The sequence below is a fragment of the Notamacropus eugenii genome, chromosome 1 (genome assembly GCF_028372415.1).
Source record: "Notamacropus eugenii isolate mMacEug1 chromosome 1, mMacEug1.pri_v2, whole genome shotgun sequence".
In the NCBI taxonomy this organism is placed as follows: domain Eukaryota; kingdom Metazoa; phylum Chordata; class Mammalia; order Diprotodontia; family Macropodidae; genus Notamacropus; species Notamacropus eugenii.
The window spans coordinates 284,509,116-284,533,410 of NC_092872.1; the positions used below are offsets into that span (position 1 = coordinate 284,509,116).

The 24,295-nt window shown below is 43.2% G+C and overlaps 1 protein-coding gene across 5 annotated transcripts in view; it reads left to right on the plus strand.

The window, feature by feature from the left end:
* Nucleotides 1–9,231, plus strand: part of PTPRE (protein tyrosine phosphatase receptor type E) — a 177,205-nt gene extending 167,974 nt beyond the window's left edge. For all 5 annotated transcript variants that reach the window (XM_072629059.1, XM_072629061.1, XM_072629060.1 and 2 more), the window contains 3 exons: nucleotides 204–355; nucleotides 4,464–4,599; nucleotides 5,888–9,231. In XM_072629059.1, the coding sequence (XP_072485160.1) occupies nucleotides 204–355; nucleotides 4,464–4,599; nucleotides 5,888–5,962 (363 nt within the window). In that variant the 3' untranslated portion in view covers nucleotides 5,963–9,231. The remainder of the gene's footprint in view (nucleotides 1–203; nucleotides 356–4,463; nucleotides 4,600–5,887) is intronic.
* The last annotated feature ends 15,064 nt before the right edge of the window (nucleotides 9,232–24,295 follow it).

Sequence of the window (24,295 nt, forward strand, 5' to 3'; positions counted from 1 at the left end):
GGTTCCCATGGACAAAGGCTTTCATGAAATAGATCTGGGCTGGGGAGTGACCCATCAGGAGAGTGGACCTCAGGGAAGATGCTTAATAAAGGCCTGTGGATTGGTTGCTGGATGGAGATCAGAACCTGAAAACAAAGTATTCAGATCAGTCTTCCTACCTGACCATGCTTAATGCTCCTGTACTGCATCTCAATTCCCCCTAGGAGAAGAAGAGCAGGCTGGTCAGACAGTTTCACTTTCATGGCTGGCCTGAGATCGGGATCCCCGCTGAAGGGAAAGGCATGATCGACCTCATTGCTGCTGTCCAGAAGCAGCAGCAGCAGACAGGCAACCACCCCATCACGGTGCACTGCAGGTAAGGTTCCTGCTCCAACAGGCTCTTCGGTGGGGCTGTTAATTCTCCTGCTGTGACTATGGAGATCTTGTGATGTCAGATCTTGTGACCTGACAGTGAGCAGGTGCCTGCATTAAGCCCATGCTGGAATGGGTACTGAAGTCCCTCCCTCTGCATGGACCTCTCAGCATCTGTTTCCACCACTGTAAAATGGGAACCCTGCTTACACTGTCATGGGGCGTGCTTTGGGGATAGCATCTTACAAAGCTTTGAAGCAGGACAGAAATGTGAGCTATGATCAGGTGTAAACAAGGTGATTGAAGGTTCTGACCCACTGGGAGTTGACAAAGAGAATCAGATGTGAGATCAGAAAGCCTGTCTGCAATCCTCGGGCTAACATTGTTTTTCAAAATGAGAGCTAATAATGATATCTCATATTGACCTAGTGCCCCAAGGTTGGCAAAGCACTTGACAACCATTGTCTCATTTTACCCTCACCACAACCCTAGGATGGAGGTGTCATTCTTAGCCCCATCCCTGTGGCAGAGATGAGGAAACTGAGGCAAGCAGAAGGTTAGGTGACTTTACCCAGCTAGTAAGCATCCTGAGGCTGGATTTGAACTCAGGTCTTCCAAACTCCAGCCTCAGCGTTTTACTGAGATTTACTGTATCACGTGGTTTCTTCAAGCAATGTGTAGGACCTCAGACAAGCTACTTCTCCTTGGGCCTCAGTTTCCTCTGAGTGTGCAGATCCAAAGGCCCATCCCTGGTCTTGTATCTGAGTGTCCCCGGTCCTATTAGACTGGCTTGTCTGGGAAGGGCTGAGATCCAGCCCGGTGGAGGACCTCCAGAAGCAGTCTCGTCTGGTGGAAGTCCCTCTGCCTGCTGGACTTCTGCTTCCTCCTCGGAAAGATGGAAAGGGTGGTGATTAAAAGGCCTCTGAAGCCCCTCGGGCTCTAAATCTAAGTACATTTTACTTTCTGTTTGCTAGTTGTTTCTAATCAGATCCAGAAATCTCAAACTGACTTCACTTCCTTCCTCACTGAGGCAACCTCCTTCCCCTTGTCATTGTCGCTGTGAAATCCCCAGGGTTGTTCTGGTCTATTTCTTTGAAAAGGACAGGCCCAGATGCCATTCCCAGAATGGCCACTAGGTGGAGCACAAACTCGAGTCATTTATTGCTCAGCCCCACTTTCAGATACTTTTGTAATAAGATGCAAATAAGAGATTTGGGGAGGTGCCGAATTGTAGGAGGTCAGAGAGGGCACACTTACCCAGGGACAGCAAGGATGCCCTCCCCACCCCAAGCCAAAGCCATCCAGAAGTTGCTCGTGTTAGAGCATACATAGGTCAGTATTTGTTAAACCTCTAGGGCTGAGAAATAGACAATTGGGTGGCTTTTGTATTAGCCCCTTGGGACCATAGACATTCCCCTCTGGGAAGCAAGTTTAGGCTGCCCTGGAGTTTGGTAGGCAGAGAAACAGCTATGAATTGAGGGAGTTGGAGCAGGAGTGCTTTTTTGTGTCTTGGACCCCCATGACAGTCTGGTTAAACCTAGGCACCCCATCTCAGGATCATGTTTTTAAAATGCAAAAAAGGAAACTTTAAAAAAGGAAACTATATTCAAATACAGTTATCAAATATGGGAGGGGGGAAAATGTTCCCAGACTCAGGCACCTAGGTATTTAAGCAAGAATCATTGAAGTAAAAAGTTTCTTTCCTTCCCCTCCCCTGCCCCCAAGCACACTCGAAGTTTATACCTCCTGACTGTCTTCCACCTGCCCTGCCTCTTCTCCACTGAATTGTCCTTCTCACCCATCCCTCCTTCTCACAATCCCGATTATGGTCTTGTCTGGGGTCTCTACTCATAATGGTCATTGTCCCAGGATCTGTCACCTCCAAAGGAGGCAGTGACTGGTCTCCCTCACCATCACTACATGCCCTACCCCATAACTGAAACCATCATTAAAAATGTATTTGAGGATATTTTCTGTTGTTGGCTCTGGGTACAATAATTGCTGGGTGTACCTCTGCTGGCTTAGAACAGAACCTGATGTTTTGCCTAGACCAGCTTGTTCTGAGTCAGGATAGAGGAGCTAGTCTGGCCATAGGTCATAGACTCTTATATGCTGTTACTTTATAGGAAGTCATGGAGAGAATGGGAGACATAGATGGGTCCTAGGGTCTGACCTGGAAGGAAGGCTCTTTATCCAGGCAAACCCCCTCTTTTTTCCAAGGGATGAAACTGAGGCCCATGGAGGGGGGGGTCACCCAAAAGCATGTAGGCTGAGCCAGGATTTGACCCTAGTTCTCCCTGTTGACCTAACAAAAGGAATTCATATTGAGAAGGGTGAGAGAGGGAATCTAAGCCATTTGCTTTTTCAGCATCACAGCATCACAGTTGTGTCATACTTTACTGCATCAAGATATAGCTTAGGACATATGACAAAAGAACTAAATTATTGTCATCTTCCTTCTACTACTCCCCCACCCCCAAATGCCATTTCAACCTCCTCACCCACCTGGCTGGATGACTTTGGGCGGGCTACCTTCCCGCTGTGGGCCTTCCCCTAGAAGAAGAAGGAATTGGGTTAGATCAAGGGTGGAGAACCTGTGACCTCAAGGCCACTTGTGGCCCTCTAGGTTGTCATGTGTGACCTTTTGATTGAGTCCACATTTTACAGAACAAACTTTCTGTTTGGAGGATTTGTTCTGTGAAGTTTGGAATAGATCAAAGGACTGCACTCGAGGACCTAGAAGACCACATGCCTTGGCTAGATTCTCTCTAAATTTCTGTCCACTTCTCAGGTTCTCTTTTATATGCTTTTCTAAGTTGTAAAGAAAAACCTGGACAGAGGGAGCCAAGGAAAAGGGAAAGCAGACCAATATGGTTTTCCTTTCACTTAGTCCTCCTTTGAATTCACCCTCTGTTCTAGGTGCCATTGCATTCCAGTTTAATGGGAAGGCTGGAGTCTGGTCAAGCCCATACATACTTGAGGTGGCCCTGGCTGCTCTGGGTGATGGGGGCTGGTGACAACTGTCAGCTGCCTTTGATTCACATCTTTTATTTCCTTCAAACCCCAGTATGGCACCAGCTCCCATGGGAAGCCTTTCCTGATCTCTTCCCTTATTACCTTGTAGTGTCTGTGTCTACTTAAGTTGTCATTAGTCCTTACTAGGTGGTAGGCTCAGAGTTCAGGGCTGAATACAAACACCACCAGAAAGACAGATGGTCCCTGAGTTTACATTCTGATGCTAAAGGGAAGCTAAAAATGAGGCAGAGGGCAGAGGTACCCACATGGGAACCTGGTAGAGAAAGGCCAGCTAGAGGCAGGTGTGCAGCCTGAAGAGGATAGAAGCTAATTAATTATTAATTAATTACTTAGGGCAGAGACTCTTGTTTTTGTCATTGCTGGTGCATGGAAGGCCTGAAATAAATGCTGGAGTTTTCCTTTTATTGAAATTTTTCTCAGTTAACAAAAATGGATTTTCTTTCATTCCCATCCCTTCCAGGTTAAAAAAGAAAAACAAAATCCTTATAACAAATATCCGTAGTCAAGTAAAACAAATTCCCCTATCAATAAATGCTTGTTGATTGTTGATTAAGTGTGATCGAGCTGGGTTCAGTTCAAACAGACCTTTGAAAGGGAGGGGGGAGCAGTGTGTTTTCTGCAGAACTTTTTGCCTTCCTTTTCTTCCCGAGTCCTTTGTAACATCCAGCAATGCCTCCTTCAAGTAACATCTGTCATAATGTGCAAAGCGTTAACAAGGCTGAGAGACGGACACAGATGAGTCAGGTCGCTCCCAGTCCACATTTTAAGGATAAGGGTCTAGCCTGGGTTTGCCAGAGAACCGCGGGCTATTAGGTACCTGAGCTCTTCATAGAAATAGGAGGCAGAAGACCACGGTCACCCTGACCATCCCGAGCCCTCTGAGGGGAATCTGAGAAGGAATGGATGCTCTGTCGCTGTCCAAACCTATCCAGCCTTTGGGCAAGTGCAGGAACGCCATCCCTACCTTCGCTGGCTTTCCAGTCTTGAACACCACTTCTAGATGCTGTCTGGGGTGCCTTTTCAGACGAGCTCTGGAGGCGCGGGGATCCCTCATCACGTCCTTTTCTCCCCAACAGCGCCGGAGCGGGGCGGACAGGTACGTTCATAGCGCTCAGCAACATACTGGAACGAGTCAAAGCCGAGGGCCTCCTGGACGTCTTTCAGGCGGTGAAGAGCCTGCGACTGCAGCGGCCGCATATGGTGCAAACCTTGGTAGGTACGGGGTCCAGCGAGCGGGCTGAGCATGGGGTGTAGAGACGTTTGCACCCCCGAGGTTTATTTGGCTCAGCGCACAGCGCGGGCTGGAGGCCACTCAACGGCCTCTCCCACACCACTGCCTTCTTAAGTGCAGTCGTGGCTCATCACAAGACTTTTGTCATCAAGCCGTAAGTGCCGGCTGTGAGCAAGATACTGAACAGGGTTGTGGAGGATCAAACAGCCCCTGCCCTCAAGGAAGGTCTTCTTCCACTGGGGGAGAGGGAGGATAATACAGGCACACAAAGACCTAAATAAATACTAAGATACAAGATCTCGAAAAACTGGAGGAATTAGGAAAGGTTTTCCAAAGGGAGTGGCCTTGGGCTTTGAAGGAAGGGGGAGGGACTGGGAGAGGAGGGAGGACGGCTACTTCCTCACCGGACTCTTTTAGACGCATTTTTTAGACCAGGGAGAAACAGTAAAAGGGCTTTGTTTTGTTTTGGAGTTGAGAAATGGAGGCAATGAAAAGCCAACACTAGCACTGGCTAACGAAAAGGTCAAGGGTTTTCTGGAAGAGGTGCCTTCCTCTTCCCCTGACTCAGAAGCAGCCCAATACCCTATTGAAAGTTTGCCAGGACAACATGTTTTCTCCGGGTCTCTTTATTTGATCCTCTTTTCGGTGGTTTTCTCAAATGAACGCTGTAGCGATCTTCTCTCCTCCACCACCACTCTCCACCCTGCCCTCCCCTCCAGACGCTCCCTTAGCCCAGGCATCCACTTTGGTGTATTTACCATAGCGCTTCCTGAAACCCTTTGTCCCAGCCCCGAAGGTCCCTTAGGCTCGATGACATCGATCCTGGCTGGAATTTAGCACCGTTCTGGGAAGACAGAAGCCTCAGAATGGCTCCTTGATTGACTGCTGATCAACCTGAAAAACAGGTCCGATTTGCATCTTTACACTCAACGGGTTTGAAGCCGTTGTGTCAGACCTTCAAGTGCATCTACTAAGGCTCTTTCTCGTTTGTATTTTGGGGATTATAAAAATTTTCAAACTTAATTATGCAAGGCTTTTTTTTTTTTTGACATTCCTAAAATGTGCTAATCTAGCCTGAAACCAGACACTGATATTTTCAACCTAAAAAGGTCACATTACTTTGAAAATAACAAACCATGACTGAAAGGGCAGAACCTTGCAGACAGAAATAGGTCCGAACTTTTAGGCAAGTTGGCCCAATATTATATGCTGGAGAGAGCTGCTAATCATGGAGAATCAACTAGCTGTTTCTCTCCTTTTTTTCCCCAGGAACAATATGAATTCTGCTATAAAGTGGTACAAGATTTCATCGATATATTTTCTGATTATGCTAACTTCAAATGAAGATTCCTGCCTTAAAATGTTTTTTTTTTAATTTAATGGTCAGTACAAATGTTTGTAAATCTTGTTAATTTATTTCATAGTTGACATTAATATTGTTTCTAATTCCTGTGTATATATTTTGTTACACTTTAAATATCACCTGCTCTAAAACATAGACATTAAACCTAATATCATTATCTTTTTTTACACTGGCATAACGTATTAAGTAAAATCATGTTTTACCACACATGTATATACTGCACTGCCAATGGCAGTAGTATTTTCTCTTGTCAATAGCTTAATAATGCATTTCATTTCAAAGGCTAAGCATCTCAGAATTTTGTACGGCCACCACTGCAGCTCAAAAGATGAATGATATATCCCATGCTTATTTCTGGTGCCGAAACAGCCGTTCCATTGTTGGTCAAACAGTTCAGGGTTCTCCAAGCACCACCAAGCATGCTTGGCTACCTTTGCTTTTGAGAATCTTGGGCATCCCCCATTTCCTAACCCCTCCAAGTTTGGTTCAGAGTCTAAATAGAGGGTTTTTAAATCTTCTATTTTAATCTACATATTTAATTTTTATTCTTAAAAATTATACCATTTTAAAGTCTGGATGCAGGTCTAAAATATGGAATAATAATTTTATATACATACATATACAAATGCATGCATGTATGTATGTATGTGTGTGTGTGTGTGTGTGTGTTTTGGCGAGGGCTGTCTACAGAGGGCCCCCAGTTCCATACCTTCTGGGTAGGCCCCAGGAGCACCCACCTTGCCTCTTAAGGAGCAAGTCGAAAACTCTAATAGTCAGACCACCTGGATTATTCAGGCCTGCCTCCAATTCAGTGACTTCAGAGGTTACTCAAGTTTGACTTGGCTCAAGATCTGCAGAAGACATATTTGATGTCCCTGAATGATACCAAGAGCAGCCTCTCTCCTACCCCCATCTGCAAATGCCCCATGAGCCCTACCCCCTAGCATCATTCCAGCTTTTCACAAAGAGCCAGAAAGTCTTCAAAGCAGAGTGCTTAAGTGGAGGCATCCAGAGAAAAAGAAGTAACTCACCTTTAGATTCTCTGGAAAATACTTTAGTGTGAAAACTTGTCCTGTTTTAGTAAAGAACTGTAATTCTTTATTTTAAAACACTTTTAAAGTCTATCTAGATTTGTATGATCTTTTTAAAAGTATCTCTTAAGGTTAAAAAGAGATGAGGAAATCCTCTGGCAAAAGTAGTTTGTTTGGGGATTGTAATACCACTGAAACCTTATGTACAGGAGGGAGATTGATCCTACCACAGAACAGGACTGATATAGGGGTAAAGGAAGGTATAAAAAGAAAAAAGGGTAAATGCCTGATTAATTAAAGAATCCTTAGAGATATATGAGCACAAAAACAAAACCCATTTGATCTAACTTAATGCAGCCACTGGATCCAGTTGATGAATTTTTTGTCTTTAATTACAAATAGAAAAGTCTCATTAAAACTTTTAGAAGTTAGGTGATTGTAGCCACTGAGCACTGTTGTGATGCAACAGGACTATCCCTGCCTATGCAGGATGAGTTTGGGGACTTGAAATTGCTTGAGTTAGTCTTGTGCCAGTCAGGCTCCAGCACAAGTTCCACCTAGCCTTGAGGGTCTGGCAGCAGTGTTTGGGAGGAGATAGGGTCCCCAGTTGGAGGGATCCATAGCACACTGTGACTCTGCCTCATCATGCCCATGGGCTGCCTGGCACAGTTCTCCCTGTCTCTATTTGTAGTATCAGCACTAAGTGTCTCTGATGACCGGGGAGGATGTGTCCCAAGGGATGGCAAGGATGTAAGAGGCTATCAATTGTTAAAATGCCATCCGCCAAAGGTCTTTGTTTGACTAAAGAAGAAGAAAGTGAAAGGCTAAAAATCTCCTGCACTGATTTGGGAGTCTTGGGAGCATGAGTTTTTAAAGCCAGAAACCCTAGAGATCCTCTCCTCCAGCCCTGTCATTTATTTTTAGATGAGAAGACTGAAGGTCTGAGAAATTAGGAATTGCCTGAGGTCATGAAGGTACTAAGTAGCAGTCTGCATTCGAATCCATGTCCTCTACCTACAAATCCAGTATTTATGCTTGTCTAACAACATTGATGTCTTTGAGTATCTTCACGGCAAAGTCAAGTGTCATGTTCTGGGTTTTGGTTTTGGTTTTTTTCACCTTAAGTTGATCCTGGTTATTTGCTTGGATCCTGAATTCTTGAGCAGCCATTCCCTGATCAGAGATGACATGTCCATTCAGGAAATAATGTAATGGCAGAAATTAGAATCCTTGATGGAAAACTGAAGGGGGACTTCAGAGGCATCTAGGACTGCCCTCTCATTTTACAAATGAGGAAACTGAGGCCTAAGGAGGGGAAGTAACTTGGCCAAGATGGTGCAGGAAATTGAGTTCAGGTCCTCTGGCTCCATATTCAGTTCTTCTCAAGGGCAGTTCTAAGAAAAATAGCCCCAGCACTCCCTCCTTACACCGTTTTTAGGCACTGGTCCCAGTCTAACATTGTGTGATCTCCACAGTCTCTTACTTATCTCTAACTCTAGATGGGGAGTTGATCACCCCACTACTTCCTTTCTCCACATCAACCTAATAAATTAATTAATTAAAACTTTCCATAGCAGAAATGGTCCAGCACCCCTTGTCCCCTTTTAGAAGAACCTGTCAGACCCAGAGCTCTGGGCTTTGACTTCTTCTTCCCCTGGGGGTGTTCCCAACATTGATGGTGCCCATGCCTCCTTTGCCCAACATAAGACCCTTGTTTGTCATTTCTCCATCAACATTTGTCACTGCTACATTTGATGACCCTAAAATAGCCCAGAAGAGAATGATCTGGCAAAACATTTTCTCCATGCGAAGCTTAGACTTTAGTCAAATAAAGCCAGCCTCCTTCTCCAACCAGCCTCCTGCAGAACAAGTGGCTCTTCTTTTCTAGTTTCTTCTGTTGCATGTAACTATTAAAATGCCAAATAACGATGAGAAGGTCCCTTCTGATCTGTATGCTTGATTGGTCACCGTGTGACCGCCCGAACTGTTTCTTCTCCTGTGTTACATTAATGAAGAATGCAGATCGTGCTTTCAAAAGGTATTTTTATGTGTTTTTAAGAACTTTTCAAAATGAGCCTGACACTTGTGTTTCAGTATTTTGAAACATTTCCATGTTACCTTTTTTTAAAAAATATAAGATTATGGATACTTTTTTTGTTTAACTAAATTGTATTTAATTTATGCACAATCTTTATAATATATGTATGTATGATACAGTCTCAGCGATCATGCCTTCTTTTATTCCACTTATAATTTGATCTGGCCCTGTTTATCACACAGTGAATGTTGCTGAATTCTTTGTATATGCAAATTGCAAGATCTAATACATTCCAAGGGAAGGATCAATCTTCTCTTGCATTTTCAGCTTGCATTTTGGTCTTTAAATCTCTTAATTTCATACCCATACTGTGCATGCATCTAGACTAGGAATTCATCAGTAACTGAAAATTCATTATGTAGATAAGTTATTTTGTAGTTTTTTTAAAAGAGTCTGCTCACTCCAGGACTGGGAGCCTCCCACTAGTAGACCAGAGCTGGAGTCCAGCTGGATTTCATGGTGGACCAAGGGGCATGTCCCCTTTAAAGAGAAGGTATCCTGTTGGTCCCTGGACCTCTGGAGGCCTCATCCTGGCTGCCTTATTCATAACAGGACTATGAGCAGTGACTAAGCAGGAAGTTCCCTCTCCCACTCGTAGCTGTGGGTCTGAGATAGCCATTAGTGTATGGGCTGTCTCACCAAAGAGCATACAGCATACACACCCAGGAAGGAAATGCCTGATTGCAGAAATGCTGCCATGAAAGAAAAGCCCTCAGTCAGCCCAACAAATGCCCCCAGGTCCAATCTGCCTTTAAAAAAATAATTAATTTTTTTAACCACATTGCTTCTTTCACAGTGAGAAATCTCTATGCTCAATGCTGGGTGAATCCCTTCTGCCTCCCCCTCTTGATCCCCTGGCCACTAGCACTGGGGACAATGAAGACTAACCTAGAGCTTAGCAGGTCTGGGCCACTTTGGGGAGGTAGGGGCAGAACTGGCCACTTTTGTCCAACTTTCATGTAGTCACACAGTAAGGGCTGCTCCCTTACAACCAAATAACATCTGTTCACTCCCCCATCCTGCAGAGAACAAGGTTTATTATTTCCTTAACTAGATGGAGATCAATTTTACAAGAGACTATCCATAACTCCAGTGTTATCCTATATTCTTAGCACCACATTGGGAAGAACATTTCTGTTTTGTTGGATTGGGTGGAGGGCAGTATTTTTGGTCACCCTAGGATGGCCCTCAAATAAGAAAAGCCCTCAGGCTCCGATGATCTTCAGGCTAGGATGATCTCTTAGAAGTGGTTTTTACATCTGGACAAATCAGAAGAGAATGTCTCTAGTATTGGAAAATACCAGTATATCCTTGAAGCCCATGAGTAAAACTGTCTGCACCTCAGCCAGGGGAGACACTCGGTGAATCTCTGACCCCCATTTAGCCCACATTTAGGATTCAATGTCAGAAGCTCCCACAATACTGCTTCTTCCCTCCCAGACCCTGCAGCATGCACCTCCTCTCCACCATCCTAGGCACCACCACCAGGAAATGTGGCCTTTCCTGGGCCATAAGACCTTAGGAGGCCACAGGAGAGATCTTTGGAGCATAATTATGCCTATAGGCAGTCTCTAGTATGGAAACCCAGAAACCCAGATAGGGAGAGAACAGCCTCCTTTCAAGGAAAATATATAACATAGGGTCCTGATCTCTTTTTTGTGTCCTGGCCTCTCTTGGCCTTCTGGTGGAGCCCACAGATGTCTTCTCAGAATCATGTTTTCCAAGATATAAAATAAAGTACAAAGGCTTACCAAGGAAACCAGTGATCATGACATATGATTGCCAGCTGGGCCTCCCCAACCCCATGAAGAACCCCTGGTTGGGACTAAAAATTGAATGAATGGCCCTTCTGCTAATGCCCTCCTCAGAGTCCACTCCTCCTTTCAGTGGAATAGCTTGACCTGTCTGCATGGGTGAGCCAGACTGGAGTCTGGAGTCTGGAGCCAGTCACTCGAACTGACTCCCCTAGATCCATACTTCACACTAGGCCCACCTTTACTCCTTCATTCCTCATGTCCCAGCCTCTGCCAACCCTCTTTGTCCCCACAGAGGTCAAATGCAATTGTTTTGTGGGAGCTCTCAGAACAGTCCCTAACCTAGATTCATTTGTATTCCTGGGGGCTACAGGGTCAGGAACACACAGTGACTAACTTCAGACATCATGGGGAGCAGGATTTACTAAGAGAATGCCTCTGAGTTCAAATCCAATTTCTCATAAAGCTCCAACTTGTAGCAGGCCCTAGACAAATGCTTGTGGTCTTGGACTGCATTGAACCTATTTTAAATAGTCATTTTCCAACACATTTTGAGGACAAATCGAGAGAATTTGCAAACAGAAGGGGTCTCATTCTTTCAGCCTGGTAATAGTCACCTGTATTAACAAACAGGTGGACACCTGCTCCTTTTCCTTGTCCCAGTGAGGTTTGGCTTGGGAGCTGAGTCACAGATGGAATTCTGGGGAGCAGAATCCTGAATTCTGTAAGCCAACGAGCTTACAAGTGGTCCCTGTACAAGAGCATTGTAGGTGTCACTTCCCAGGGATAATTCACGTCAGCCCTGAAAAAAATACTCTATTTGTACTTAAGAGAAACTTTAGGGCAGACAGAACAATGGGTACCAGATATGTGTGGGTCCTCCTCTCCCCCATGCAATGTTTTAACAAAACTCCCACAAGGGGAAAACTACCCCCCACCTTCTGGATAAAATAGGGCTGGCTTTCCATTTGTATGAAATCTATGGAGGTAGGCGAGGGGGTTGGGGAAGGGCCTGTCAGTTGCCCTCCCAGGACTAAGGTAACAGGATCTGATGGGTTTGCAAAGCAAGGTCCACACCTTTCTCTCATTTGAACCTTACAACAACACTGTGTGATAGATACTGCTCTTTGTGTTACAATCATTTTACTGATAAAAAAAAAACCCGTGATACTCAAAGAAATGAATCTTGCCTATGATCACAGAGCTGGTGATTGTCAAAGGCGGGATTTGAACCAACATCTTTGTGGTTCCACATCTGCCTCCACACTATCCTCCCACCTTACCCGAACACTGAAGTTAAAAATGTTCCCAATTGAGTAGGTGGGGGCCTTCCTCTGCATATTGGAAACCCTTAGGCAGCCTTCTAGCTGATCACCAGAAAGACTTCACTCACCACAATGCCTGACACATAGAAGACATTTGACAAATACTAATTGAATTAAATAGAATTGACAGGGTATTGTTGTGTTTGTCCTTCATTCTTGAAGAGGACTATGACATCAAGATGATTACATGACTTGCAGTTGACTTTGATTTGAGTGAGGGAGGGCTATGAAAGATCACCAACCTCACTTTCTTCTCCTGAGCCATCTGGATTCAGTGGCCTGATATTCATCAGGACAGCTGGAGATAGCTCAGCATGCAATGTGAGATCCTGACCCTTTCAGGCTATGCCACTATTGAAACATCAAGTCCATTGACTGTTTGAAAGGATAATTAGGCAGCCAATGCTGCTCCATCATTGTAGCCCCAAGGTCACTAGAATAGAATGCAAACAGCTGCAATTTCATCCCACTTCTCCCTAAAGATACATTCACTAATGATTCTCCCCTAATTCACATTTAATTAATAAATAATTCATTAGTGATAATTAATTAATGAGTCCCCAGTTGGCTGCCCAATCAACCCAGGTGTTTCCTTCTTTGAACCCATAGCCTCATGTTCTTCCAGCTCCTTTCTTGGAGAAGATGCTGCCAGGTGACCATAACTATGGCCAGGTAAGCCAGCAACAGCAAAACCTACTCCCTGAAATCTTGATGATTCCTCATGCTAGCACCCAATTTTTTTCAAAATCCTTTTTGAGCTCCTCCATGGCCTGAGACCATTGCATATTTATTTTGGAGATTTTGAATGCAGAAGCCTTGACTTCCTCTGATGGTATGCATACTTCTTCCTCATCTGAAAAGATGGAAGAAAATACCTGTTCACCAAAGTAATCTTCTATAGTCTTATTTTTTTTCCTTTTTTTGGGCATCTTCCCAGCCAGTTGTTTGACTTTTGAGTCCTTTGTCAAGAGGAAGGTATATTTTGAGAACCTGTAAGTTCTCAGTTCTCAATTCCTCCAAGGTGGAACAATCAAGGGAGAGGCCTGCACACTGTTCTGGGAGCAACAAAAAACTTTTCTGCCCAGATTCTGAGAGTAGAATTCCCTCAGCCACACCAGCACTCCTCCTCACCCCAGGGCTGTACTCAGGACTGAGATTCATATCAGTGACTCAATACCCCCAGGGGCTTTAGGGGGTGGGGTCCCAGGGCAGAGCTGCCACTCAGGGCTGAGATTCAGATCAGCTGCTCAATTCCCCCAAGGGCTCTGGGCAGAGGTCTCCAAAAATGGATACTGATGCTGCAGTAGCTGCTGCCTGAGATCCAGACCACGTTCCCCTCTCCTGGATGAAGGAACCCTCCTGTCCCTGCCACACCATGTGACCCATGCTGGGCTGCATTCCACTCTGTGCCTGGTGTGATAAACCCTTCCTGTTGGCCTTCCAGGCTGTAGTGGGCTAGAAATCTCATTCACCCTGTCATTTTGTGGCTTGTGCTGCTCTCGAATTTGTTTAGAGTCATTTTTTATAGGTATTTTATGGGCTGTGGGAGGAGAGCTCCTAAAAGTGTGTTCTTCTACTCTGCCATCTTGGATCCCCACTCATTTTTTTTTTTTTTTATCAACCAAGATGTAATCTTGCTCTTTCTAGAGCAAGAGTGACCTTATGTTTTCTATTGTACTTTGATAAGAGGATTCCAGGGAATGGCAACTATAATAATAGGATATAGAGGTATGCACATATATATATATTATATGTATATATATATGTATATAAATAATATATTAACATATATCATTATGTTAAAGTGAATATAATGATACATTAATAATAATTCATTGTTATGTATTTCTTTAACCTTTGCAAAACATTTTATACATGATCTCCTTTGATCCTCACAACAACCCTAGGGGGCAGATACTATTCTGAGCCCTATTTTATAATTGAGGAATTTGAGTAGACAGAGATTAAGTGACTTGCTCAGGTCACTCAGCTAGTATCTGAGGTTAGATACGAACTCAGATCTTCCTGACTCCAAATCCAATATTATGTTTCACCTAATTCCTTCAACAAAACAGCACATCTCCTAAGCCTATATTCTATGGTTCATAATTAAATTATCCCTTACCAACCCCCCCCTCCCCATCTTGAATGATGCTCTGACCATCAAAATCAGGAAATTCATGACAGAGACTTCCTCAATAGCCTTCCATATCCCTCCTCCAGGAATAATGACATCCAAGGTGCTAAAGCCTAAAATTCAAGAAAAAGTGGCCAAGTTGCACCAAAGAGCTGCAAATGTCATTTTTGCCTTTGGATTCAGAAGCCATTTTGTTAATAGTCAGCCAACAGACCTGGCATGACTGAAGACAAGCCAAAGTGAAGACCTGCTGGGCATGGCCATGAGGAGAAAAAAAATCCATCCCTGAGAAAGCAGAAAAAGCAATGCCAGAATAGAATCAAGCTGGTAGGGGCTGCAAAAGCAAACACTGGTGCTGGCAAAAAGTGAGCTGGAGACCATATCACAAAAAGGTAGAAAGACACTTTAGTGAGTTCCATCTATAAAGAAAGTTTTTCAGAACTTAAGTAAACTTTACATGAAAAAAAAAACTTTTAAAAAAGCACTAGAGAAGGAAGAAGATGGACAAAAGAGCTCAAGGACCTCACCTTCCCCACCTCAAGAAGGACCTTGGTAAAACGAAAGTCCTCAGAGGGTGTGACCATCACGTGACTGTGTGGTTGTGGTTGTCCAGGCGCTAAGGAAGAGAACTCTTATTCTGGGTCAGCCGTCTATAAAAGCAACCAATCAGACTGATAAAGGACTGGGGATTCCATTAGTAGAGAATGTGGAGAGCAGAGGAACTTGATAGTGACCTGCCCTGTTTGGGATGTTCAGCTTTTTGCTGTGGCCTAAAGACCGAGTTACTGGGTTGAAAGTGTGGGCTAGTCACCCTCCTAAAAGAGACTATCAAGTAATTTGAAAAGTATTTCCAGGTTTTCATGGAGAATGAAAAGACTTTCATTTAAAAGACTGGAAGAGGGATTTAAATACGTAAAAAAAGAAAAGAAGGAATATGAAAAGGCAAAAGAGATTCTTAAGGTTGGAAGATAGAAAAGATGATGTATAGGAAGGAAAACAGAGAAGAACCAGCCAACCCTTGGATTTAAGAATTAAATCTGAGGCTCTTTCCAAAGAGGAAGGAGGGAGGAGTCAGTCCACTCTGAGGAAATACCACCTCCTTGTTTGCAAATGAATGTATATTCATCAGTGTCATCATCTACAAAACCCATCTAGTCTTTAGATCTTAGAGTAAGATGAAGAGGTGGGATGGGGGTGACTGAGGCAACTCTAGAATGGTCTGATCCTAATAATGAGGAGATCTACTGCCTCTGAGGGACATGTATCTGGGACATACCAGAACTCCCAAGATTATCAAATCCACCTCCACATCCACAATGATGCATGTGTCCAGGGCTCCAGGAAGCACTTATGGTGATCAGAAAGCATCAGTAAGAGACAGAAAGCCTTGGCTTTTATGTCTTTGCTTATTGAAGGTAAGGGTTGCACCTCTCTGAGCTAAGTTCTGTGCTAGGTGTGAGGGATCCAATGACCTTATCCTTAGGAAGCCTATGTTCTTGAGGGGAAAGAGAAACAGAAGAGGAGGTAGATTGGGGTAGGAAACAGCTAGTGAAGAGGACGAGGTCAGAGAATGGGAACTGGACTTTTGGCTTATGGCTCAAAATAAAAGGATGATGGTTACTGGAGCATAGGGAACTGGGCTGGTGGGAATGTATGTGTGTGGAGTATGGCCAATTTCTCTGCAAAGACTTTGTTTTTGTACTAATTGCTTTCAATTAACCAATATATAATACATATTTTTATTTTATGACTTCTTCATTCATTCCTCTCAACTAGCCAGCATTCATATATTCATCAAGCCAGATACTACAGAGTAGGTAGATTGGAAGGATAGTAGCAAACAGCTCCAGAAATTCACAGTGAATAAAATATAAGAAAAGAGCTGACAATGAAACTCAAAGCTTCAGAATACAATATCAAAAATGACCATGGTCTTAGTTAAGAATGTTTGGGAGACAATGCAGTGGGAAAGATGGTCAATTTGAAGTCATATTTGGGTTCAAATCTAAGCCTTTCATCTTCCTCCTTGGGTGACCTTAGGCAAATGATTGCCCTTTCCCCCACCACTCAGTTGCAGCATCAATACAACAAAAGCACGTTCCTGGATGACCTTGATGCCTCTCAGTTTATGATCCTAAGAGATATTAACATAAAGGGAAAAAATAACATCATAGGTATCACTGGTACTTGGTGGGATAAGGCCTATTGATGTGATATAGCTACGGAATTTCCAATGCTGGAGAAAACAAGAAGAGAAGATTCATTTTTAGATCTGATTCTCACCAGCAAGGATGAACTGGTTGCCAGGCAAAAATCCTAGGGAGAAGTGATCATCCCATCTTAGATCCTATGCTAGAGGAGAACAAAGGCAGAGATAGTCCCAGAGACAGTCTAGATTTGGGGAGAACAGACTTCAGAGGGTTCAGAGAAAGGACTGGAAATCATCCATGCATGTACTAAAATTCTACAGCAAGTCAACCAAGGAGAGATGGGATGCTAGGGGCTGAGAGAGAAACAGTTCTGACAAATTATGTGAAGAAGTCAAGGACAAGCCCAGGGCTGTAAGGGTGTGTGTGTGTATGCTTGACTCTGTAGGAGAAGAATCCCCACATGCCAGCCAACTGGTTCTCAAACCCCTCCTAACTATGTAGGATTACTTTCTGAAAGCTGTAGCATCACTAGGATCCAAAAGAGACAGCCACAGCTTCCAAAACTCATCATGACCTTTTCTCTGCAATAAGCCTCAATAGGACCTGGTCTGTTTTCTAGAGACAAACCTCAGACCACTTCTATTTCTCAATGCTATGCACGGACTTATTTACATCACTAGCCTTCGACTGCTCCCCAAACCCAGTGGGAAAAGCCATCATCATGAGAGGACTCTACCTTGTTCTCAAAACCCACCCAGGATGGCCAGGAGGGAAGGATATCTTCACCAAAGGCTTTGATCGCCTTGTTGTTTGACTACTCACAGAGTTCAAATGAGATGGGAGCAAACAGTTGCATTTCTTTGGACAAAAAGAAGTCCTCCAAGCCTCAGCCTTCGTGCTGCTCCTATGTCTTCAGTCTGTCCCCCCTCCTCAAGCTACCATCTTAATGAATTAATGAACCTAAAAACTGTTGGGCTTTCCCAGTCATCTTGCAGCTGACTTTTATGTGTCTTCTCCCCCAGTTGGAGTGTGAGCTCCGCAAGAACAAAGAGGAACCCTCTGGCTCTTCCTGTTGATTAGTAGAGGGCTGGCACCTGTTCCACACTTAATACTGTCTTTTCATTTCTGCCTTTTAAGACTCATTCCCAATGTGCTGAAGTTCTACTCTCATGATAAGCTGTTCTAATATCTTTGTTCTGGGTCTTGGGGAAGGTGTACCAATCTGCTAACTTTTAATGGAAATACAGAAGGCACCTTAAGGATGTGTTATTATTTCATGTTCTTTCTTCACACTAGCTCTTCTGTATTTGACCAATTCTCTAATATGGTGTGATCTCATTTTAGGGCATCGTTTAAAAATAACAAGGAATTCCACGCAACAATTTTTCTAGATAGCTCAAGATTATCCCTTTAAACATTAAACCTTAAAAAAACCTCATGTGGACAGATGTCCTTCTGAAATGCATCCTTCCCTTCCCTGTCTTAATAACAGTTCACGTTTTTGATAGAGATTTAAGGTTGACAATCTCTAGGAACACAGAGTACTTTGTGAATATTATTTCATTAACTTGTTACAATAATCCTATGAGGCAGGTTGGTGCTATGATTATCATCTCCATTTTACAGAAAAGGAAACTGAGGCTAATGAGGTTAAGTGAATCACACAGGGTCACCGAGCTAGGAGGCATCCGGGTAATATATGAACCCAGGACTCCATGTCTAACATTCTGTACACTCTGCTAGACTGCCTTTCATCTATCTCATCAAACATTGCATATGGAACTGAATTTGGTGTTTTCCTACTAACTAACTTAATTCAATAAACACTTGGCAAATGTCTACCAAAGTAAAAACAATGGTATGGAAATTTATTGCTGCATATTTTGTATTCTTTATCATTTTCTTCTGTGCACATGGTAATGCTTTTTTTTTCTTTTCTTTTTCTTTGTATTATTTTAGTTTCAGTATTTAAGTTTCTCTTTTCTTATCTTGTATTTAAGTTTAAAGTAAAAAATTTACCAAACAAATGTCACATCCCTCCAGAAAGGGAGCTTATGCTGGGACATTCTAGGGCCCAAAGTCAAGTGTATTAATAACATTTGAGAAAGGGGGCTGTGTGAGATGATCAGAGGTGAAAGGGAGGGCTCTGCACTTAGCCTTCCAGGAAGAGGGAGATTCTGAAAGCAGGAAATGAAGAGGGAGAGGAATGCTGGGTGTGAGGGAGGCTGATACTAGTCCAGGCAGTGGTCCACTTTGGACTAAGGATGTCCCTAGGAGGTGGGGGGGAAGGGTGGTATTAGTTATCATAGTCTGCCATAACACAGTGATGATCTCACAGGCTGGGGAGATAGGTAAGGCTGCTTCAGATCTCATTCTTATGCTGTGTATGAATTTCATATTTTTTTTTTCTAATCTCTCTTTAAATTTGCTTATCAGCTTTTGCTTTTCCATATTGATGGTGGGCTTAAGCCCCCTCCCATGATTTGCAAGTTCTAATCTGCTTTGAGCTAGAAAATCAGATAACCACAATTATTAGAATTGGATATTAAACGGGATAATAAGATTTGGATAATAGGAAGGGACCATATCTTTACCAATGAGGCTGCCCAACCCAGGTGATAAGTGACTGTCAAGGCCACAAGGTGTTATCCAGGACCTCTGACTGTATGTCTCCCCCAGAATCTTCAGGTCACCATACCTGAGGACAATGGCTTCGTGACAGCCACTTGGTCCCCTTTGGGACTCTTTCTTCCAACTCCTAGGCTCCTGGCTGTGCCTCAGAGTCACAAATCAAGGTGAAAAAATAAAGGTTACTCAAAAGAAAATTCTAGAAAGTGACCACAAGCTAAATTAAAATATGTTTGTTATATGTTACATAAATATAATAAATAAATTTATTCTGCATTATAAATAAATTAGATAAATAAATAAATTAAGTACAAGAGCTATCTTTGGCCAATTCTCAAGTGTGAGCCTCCTCTCTGGGGCTGAATGGAGGCCAAGGGATTGGGAGATTCATTTTTAGCCCTGACGCAGCAGGAGGCATTCATTCATCCAGCGAGAAGGACATTGAAAAAAGAGCTGTGACCATCTGCTTTGCCTTCAGACCCTAAGGATCATAGACTCTTCTGCTGAACTTGGAAATGAAGCTTTCCATCTGTGTCATCTCTGTTTTAGGACAGAAACTCCTCAGAATCGGGGATGGTTTGACTTTTCTATGTGTATCCCCAGCTCTTGGCACATCGCTCTGCACACAGCAAGCACTTAGGAAATGCTTCGGTCATTCACTACTCACTCACTCATTCATTCAGAAAGCACGTGTGGAACATCTATTATATGTCAGGAATTATGCCAAAGTTGCTAAGGACACACAGACAAGAAGCAAGACAGTTTCTGGCCTTGAGCAGCTTACTTTCTGTGGGGGAAGAAAAACACACAAACACAAAAAAGGTCAAACCAAATGATACAGAAAAGAGATAACCAAGGCCTTTCTCAGGAGGGGTCTGGCCATAGGAAAGAAAGGCTTAGCTATCTGTAGGAGGTGATGTTTGAGGAAGGCTTTCAAAGATGCTGGGGATTCCAAAAGGTGTGGGTGAGGAGGGAAGACAGGTCAGGCCGGGGAGACAGCCTAGGTGCAAAGGTGCAGAGGCCAGAAATGAAATGTCATGCTGGTGAAATAAATGATCAGCAGCAATTGGTCTGGTTGGTATTGAAATGAATGTACAACAGTCCTGAAAGGCAGGCTGGAATCAGACGGAGAAGGGCTTTAACACCTAGACATGGACATGGATGTTAAGGGCAAGAGGAAAACAATGGGGCATCCCTGTGGCGCCTAATAAATTCCAGTGTCTCCCTATGCCCTCCAGGATCATCATCACTGAATTTGTGTAGCACCTACTATATATGAGGGGAAATAATAATTTAGTAAAGAATCTTAGTTTACCATGTCTAATGATATAGAAACAGTAACACTTGCCCCGACAGGTACCTCACAAAGGGCATTATGAGAATCAAGTGAGATAACGAGTGTGGAAAGACTTCATTCATCACATTAAACCTGTGTATGATAAAGAATGTGAGTTGTTGTATGTGTTGTTACTATGACAACTACTCCACTTCTACTCCTACTGCTACCACTGCTGTGGCTACTGCTACTATTCCTACCACTACCACTCCTCCTCCTGCTCCTCTAACCTACCTGCCTTTAACAGCAGTAAAGAACTGATATCATCTCATTTGTTGGTTTTACAGGTCAATGAAAAATTATTCCACTAAACAAGTTGAGTTTGGGCTGCATGCATTAAACAATGGAGCCTGAAACTGAAATTTTAAGAAGTCACCAACCTAAGAAGAACATAATATATCAATGAAATAAAACCCCAAAGGCTGAATCATTCACCTGTATGGTCTGAGGACCACATCTGTCTAGGTCTTAAGTCCTTTTAGGATGCTGGAGGCTATGTTCAATATCCCTAGAGGCATGAAGAATTTTATTTTGTAATAATGCTTTATTTTTAAGAATGGAGGGTGGAAAACATCCTTTCTAATGTTTGATTTGGAATGAACCTCAGGGTGCAAAAGTCATTTAGTCATTAGTACAATTGAAAGTGCCTAATATAAAGAAGTATCTCTTATATAATTGTTGCCTGAGGAGTAACTCGCCCTGGGTCTTTTGAGACTTCACTGGACACACAACCTGCCCATTCTCCATCCTCATCTCAGACTGATCCCCTCCCATGGATACTTGGGACTTGGCTAACACACCTTGTACCTTGGTAAATGGTGATAATAGTTACTCACTGTTGTGTCACTTCTGAAACTAACCCACTATTAGAGACGGGAGCCTGGAAACCACGTTTAGAGAGCATCACTTTGCTCACATCATTGTAAGATGATCATTATCATCATGATTAGGAGAGATGGCTTTATCAAAAAAAAAAATAGACATTTTAGGACAGTCTTCTTTAAAACCTAACAGTGCTTTCTTTGCAGCAGACACTCCATAATGATTAAAAAAGTCAGCAAACAACAGTTTCAGGTGGTAAAAATACATAGGAGTAGCTCAACCATGACAAAGACCCACTTTCCCATTTCTTCAAGGTGGGTACTCCCTCCAATACCAACCATGATTCCTCTGTCTCTCTACAGCTTGGTAGGGAATCTTCAAGAAGGTTGGGCCCACAATTTCACCTGTCTGTGGACTGCCAGCAGTAAGCAGAGTTAAAGCCCAAGATGATTTCTCAGATTCAATCCAGCCCACTTTCTTCTTGCACAATTAGAGGCCGAGCCACTATGGTTGCTGATTGGGTGTGGAATGATCAGCTAACTTAATTAATTAACTATGATCAAGACAGGTGCACCATCTTCACTTACTTGGTTTTTCCAGTCACAATTCTTAATGAATTTTTTTTCTTTTTTTTTTTCGAGTAGACATAAGTCTTATTAAGGAAATTCTAGAGTGAAATCACCAAAATGTTATGTTATGGGACTTACTCTCTCTAAAACAATAACAACTTCCTGCCAGTCTCTACGAGTCACATTCTTTGGGAGGAGAAAAATAAATAAAACAAAAGGCTCTGAGTAATGTTTTCCATTACTGTATTAGTTTGAGTTTGGCTGGTGAACTGATTGACAGACTAATTCTCAAAAGCCTGTTTATTTCACCATTTTTAATATTCATGAAAGTGAGGAAGAAACTTAGAGACAGCATGATAGAGCAGAAAGAGCCTTGGATATGGATGAGGGGACCTGAGTTTAAATCTAACCTCAGACACTTACTTACTGTGTGACTATGAGCAGGTGACAATCTCTGACTGCCTCCGTTTCTCAGCTGTAAAATGGAGAAACAATAGCACTTTCCTCATAGGGATGTTGTGAGGATGAAATGAGATTATATTTGTAAGGTGCTTAGAATAGGGCCTAGTACTTAATAAATACTTGTTTCTTTCTTCCTTTGATATTTACTGGCTGGGTAGCCCTGGGCAAGTCCTTTAATCTGCCTGGGTCTCAGTTTCTTCAGCTGTACAATGAGAAGGTTCAACTCAACATCCTCTGAAATCTTTCAGAGTCCTAAATGTAAAATCCTCTGACCTCCTACTGTTGCTGCTGTACCTGCAGTTAGGACAGTATATAGAATAGTGATAACCCCCAAAACTAACCTTCTTACAAGTGAGTTTTAAATAAAATATGTATAGCACAATGAAGCCAATTTTGTTAAATCCTTGAACCATCTAGGTGGCCCAGTGGCTAGAGAGTTGGACTTGAGGTCAGGAAGACCTGAGTTTGAAATCTGCCACAGATAGGGCTTCCTAAATTGGGCAAGTCACTTACAATCTCACTTTCCTCATCTAGAAAATGGGGATAATGCTAGCACCTACTTCACAGGATTAGTGTGAGTTTCAGCAGAGATAACATATGTAATGAGCTTTGTAAACCTTACGGCACTTTATAGATGTTAGCCTAGATTAAAAATAAGCATTTAATTAAATTGGCAAAACAGAATTAGCCAACTTTGAACTTCAGTTCAAAGGAAAGCCCTGAAGACATCACGGAATGTTACATCAAACACCCACTTGTTTTCCCACTCAATTCCTTGGTCCAAGGAACAAGACAATGGTGGAAATGAGTCTTTCCACATTCTCCAGTCTAGAGGTAGCATTTGGTGAAGGCTCCTTGACATCGCTAGTGTTCCAGGACCTCAGTTACTACTACCTTCCTTTCTGTTTGGAAAAGAGAAATCAAAAGCCATGGATGGTCTTCATCAAGACAGAGAGTAAAAGTGTCTCAACATCTCTTGGCCCTAGCCACAACCAATCTATTGCCAAGTTCTAAAGATTCTACCTAGGTAGTATTTCTTGAATACTCCCCCTTCTCTTTTCTGACCCTATCTCCACCCCAGTGCAGACCCTCATCACCTCACACGTGGACTACTGTAGTGACTTGGTGGGGGAGGGGTGGTTTGCTTACCTCTCTTTCCCCACTCTGCACCATCCTCCTCATCTTCTGTTCACCTGTGAAATGGATCTTCCTTAAGCACAGGTTTCACTATGTCGACCACCACTGTTCAGTCAATACCAGTCTTTAATCTTAGTGCATTCTCTCTGAGATGACTCCCAACTCATTCCATCTATATCTTGTTTGTATAGAGTTGTCTGCATGGTGTTTCCCCCATTAGATCTTCATCTACTTGAGAGCAGGGACTATCTTTGCCTTCTTTATGACTCTAGTGTTTGTATAGGGTGTAGGCTGTGTTCGGGAAGGACCAGTACCTTTGGTGTGATGGCTGCTGAGTCCTTTTGGGGGCTCTTACCACCTTTGGTATTTACCTGTTCCACCCAACTCTCACCTGTGGCTCCAAGAAGCTGTAGCATGTGCGGTGGGCACATCCCGGAAAACCATTTTGGCAGATGGGTCAGACCAGGTTGAGAGTAACCAAGGGGTCTCAAACCCATTGGTGAGTTAGGGGGATGTCTACCCTAAGCATGTGAAGACTTCCTCTGCTGGAATGGGAGGATGAGAACAATTTGTTCCAATGGCCATGAAGGCAACGGGAGCAGGTGATGTGGAGCTCTTAGAGCTTGGTTAGACACTAAAGATGCCAAGGTCATCCACTGCATCCTGAGCCATCGCCAACCATCTTGACTCTGTCCTGCCACTGGACTATGATGACTCTGAAGGAGTGAGGTTGACAACTTCGTGCAACTCTGCCTCACTTGAATCCAGTTTACGCATGAATCAAAAGACATCACCCATACCATTTTACTATTATGCCTCAAAGTCCTGTGGCAACAGGCAAGTGATGAAGCAGCAGGTGTAGATA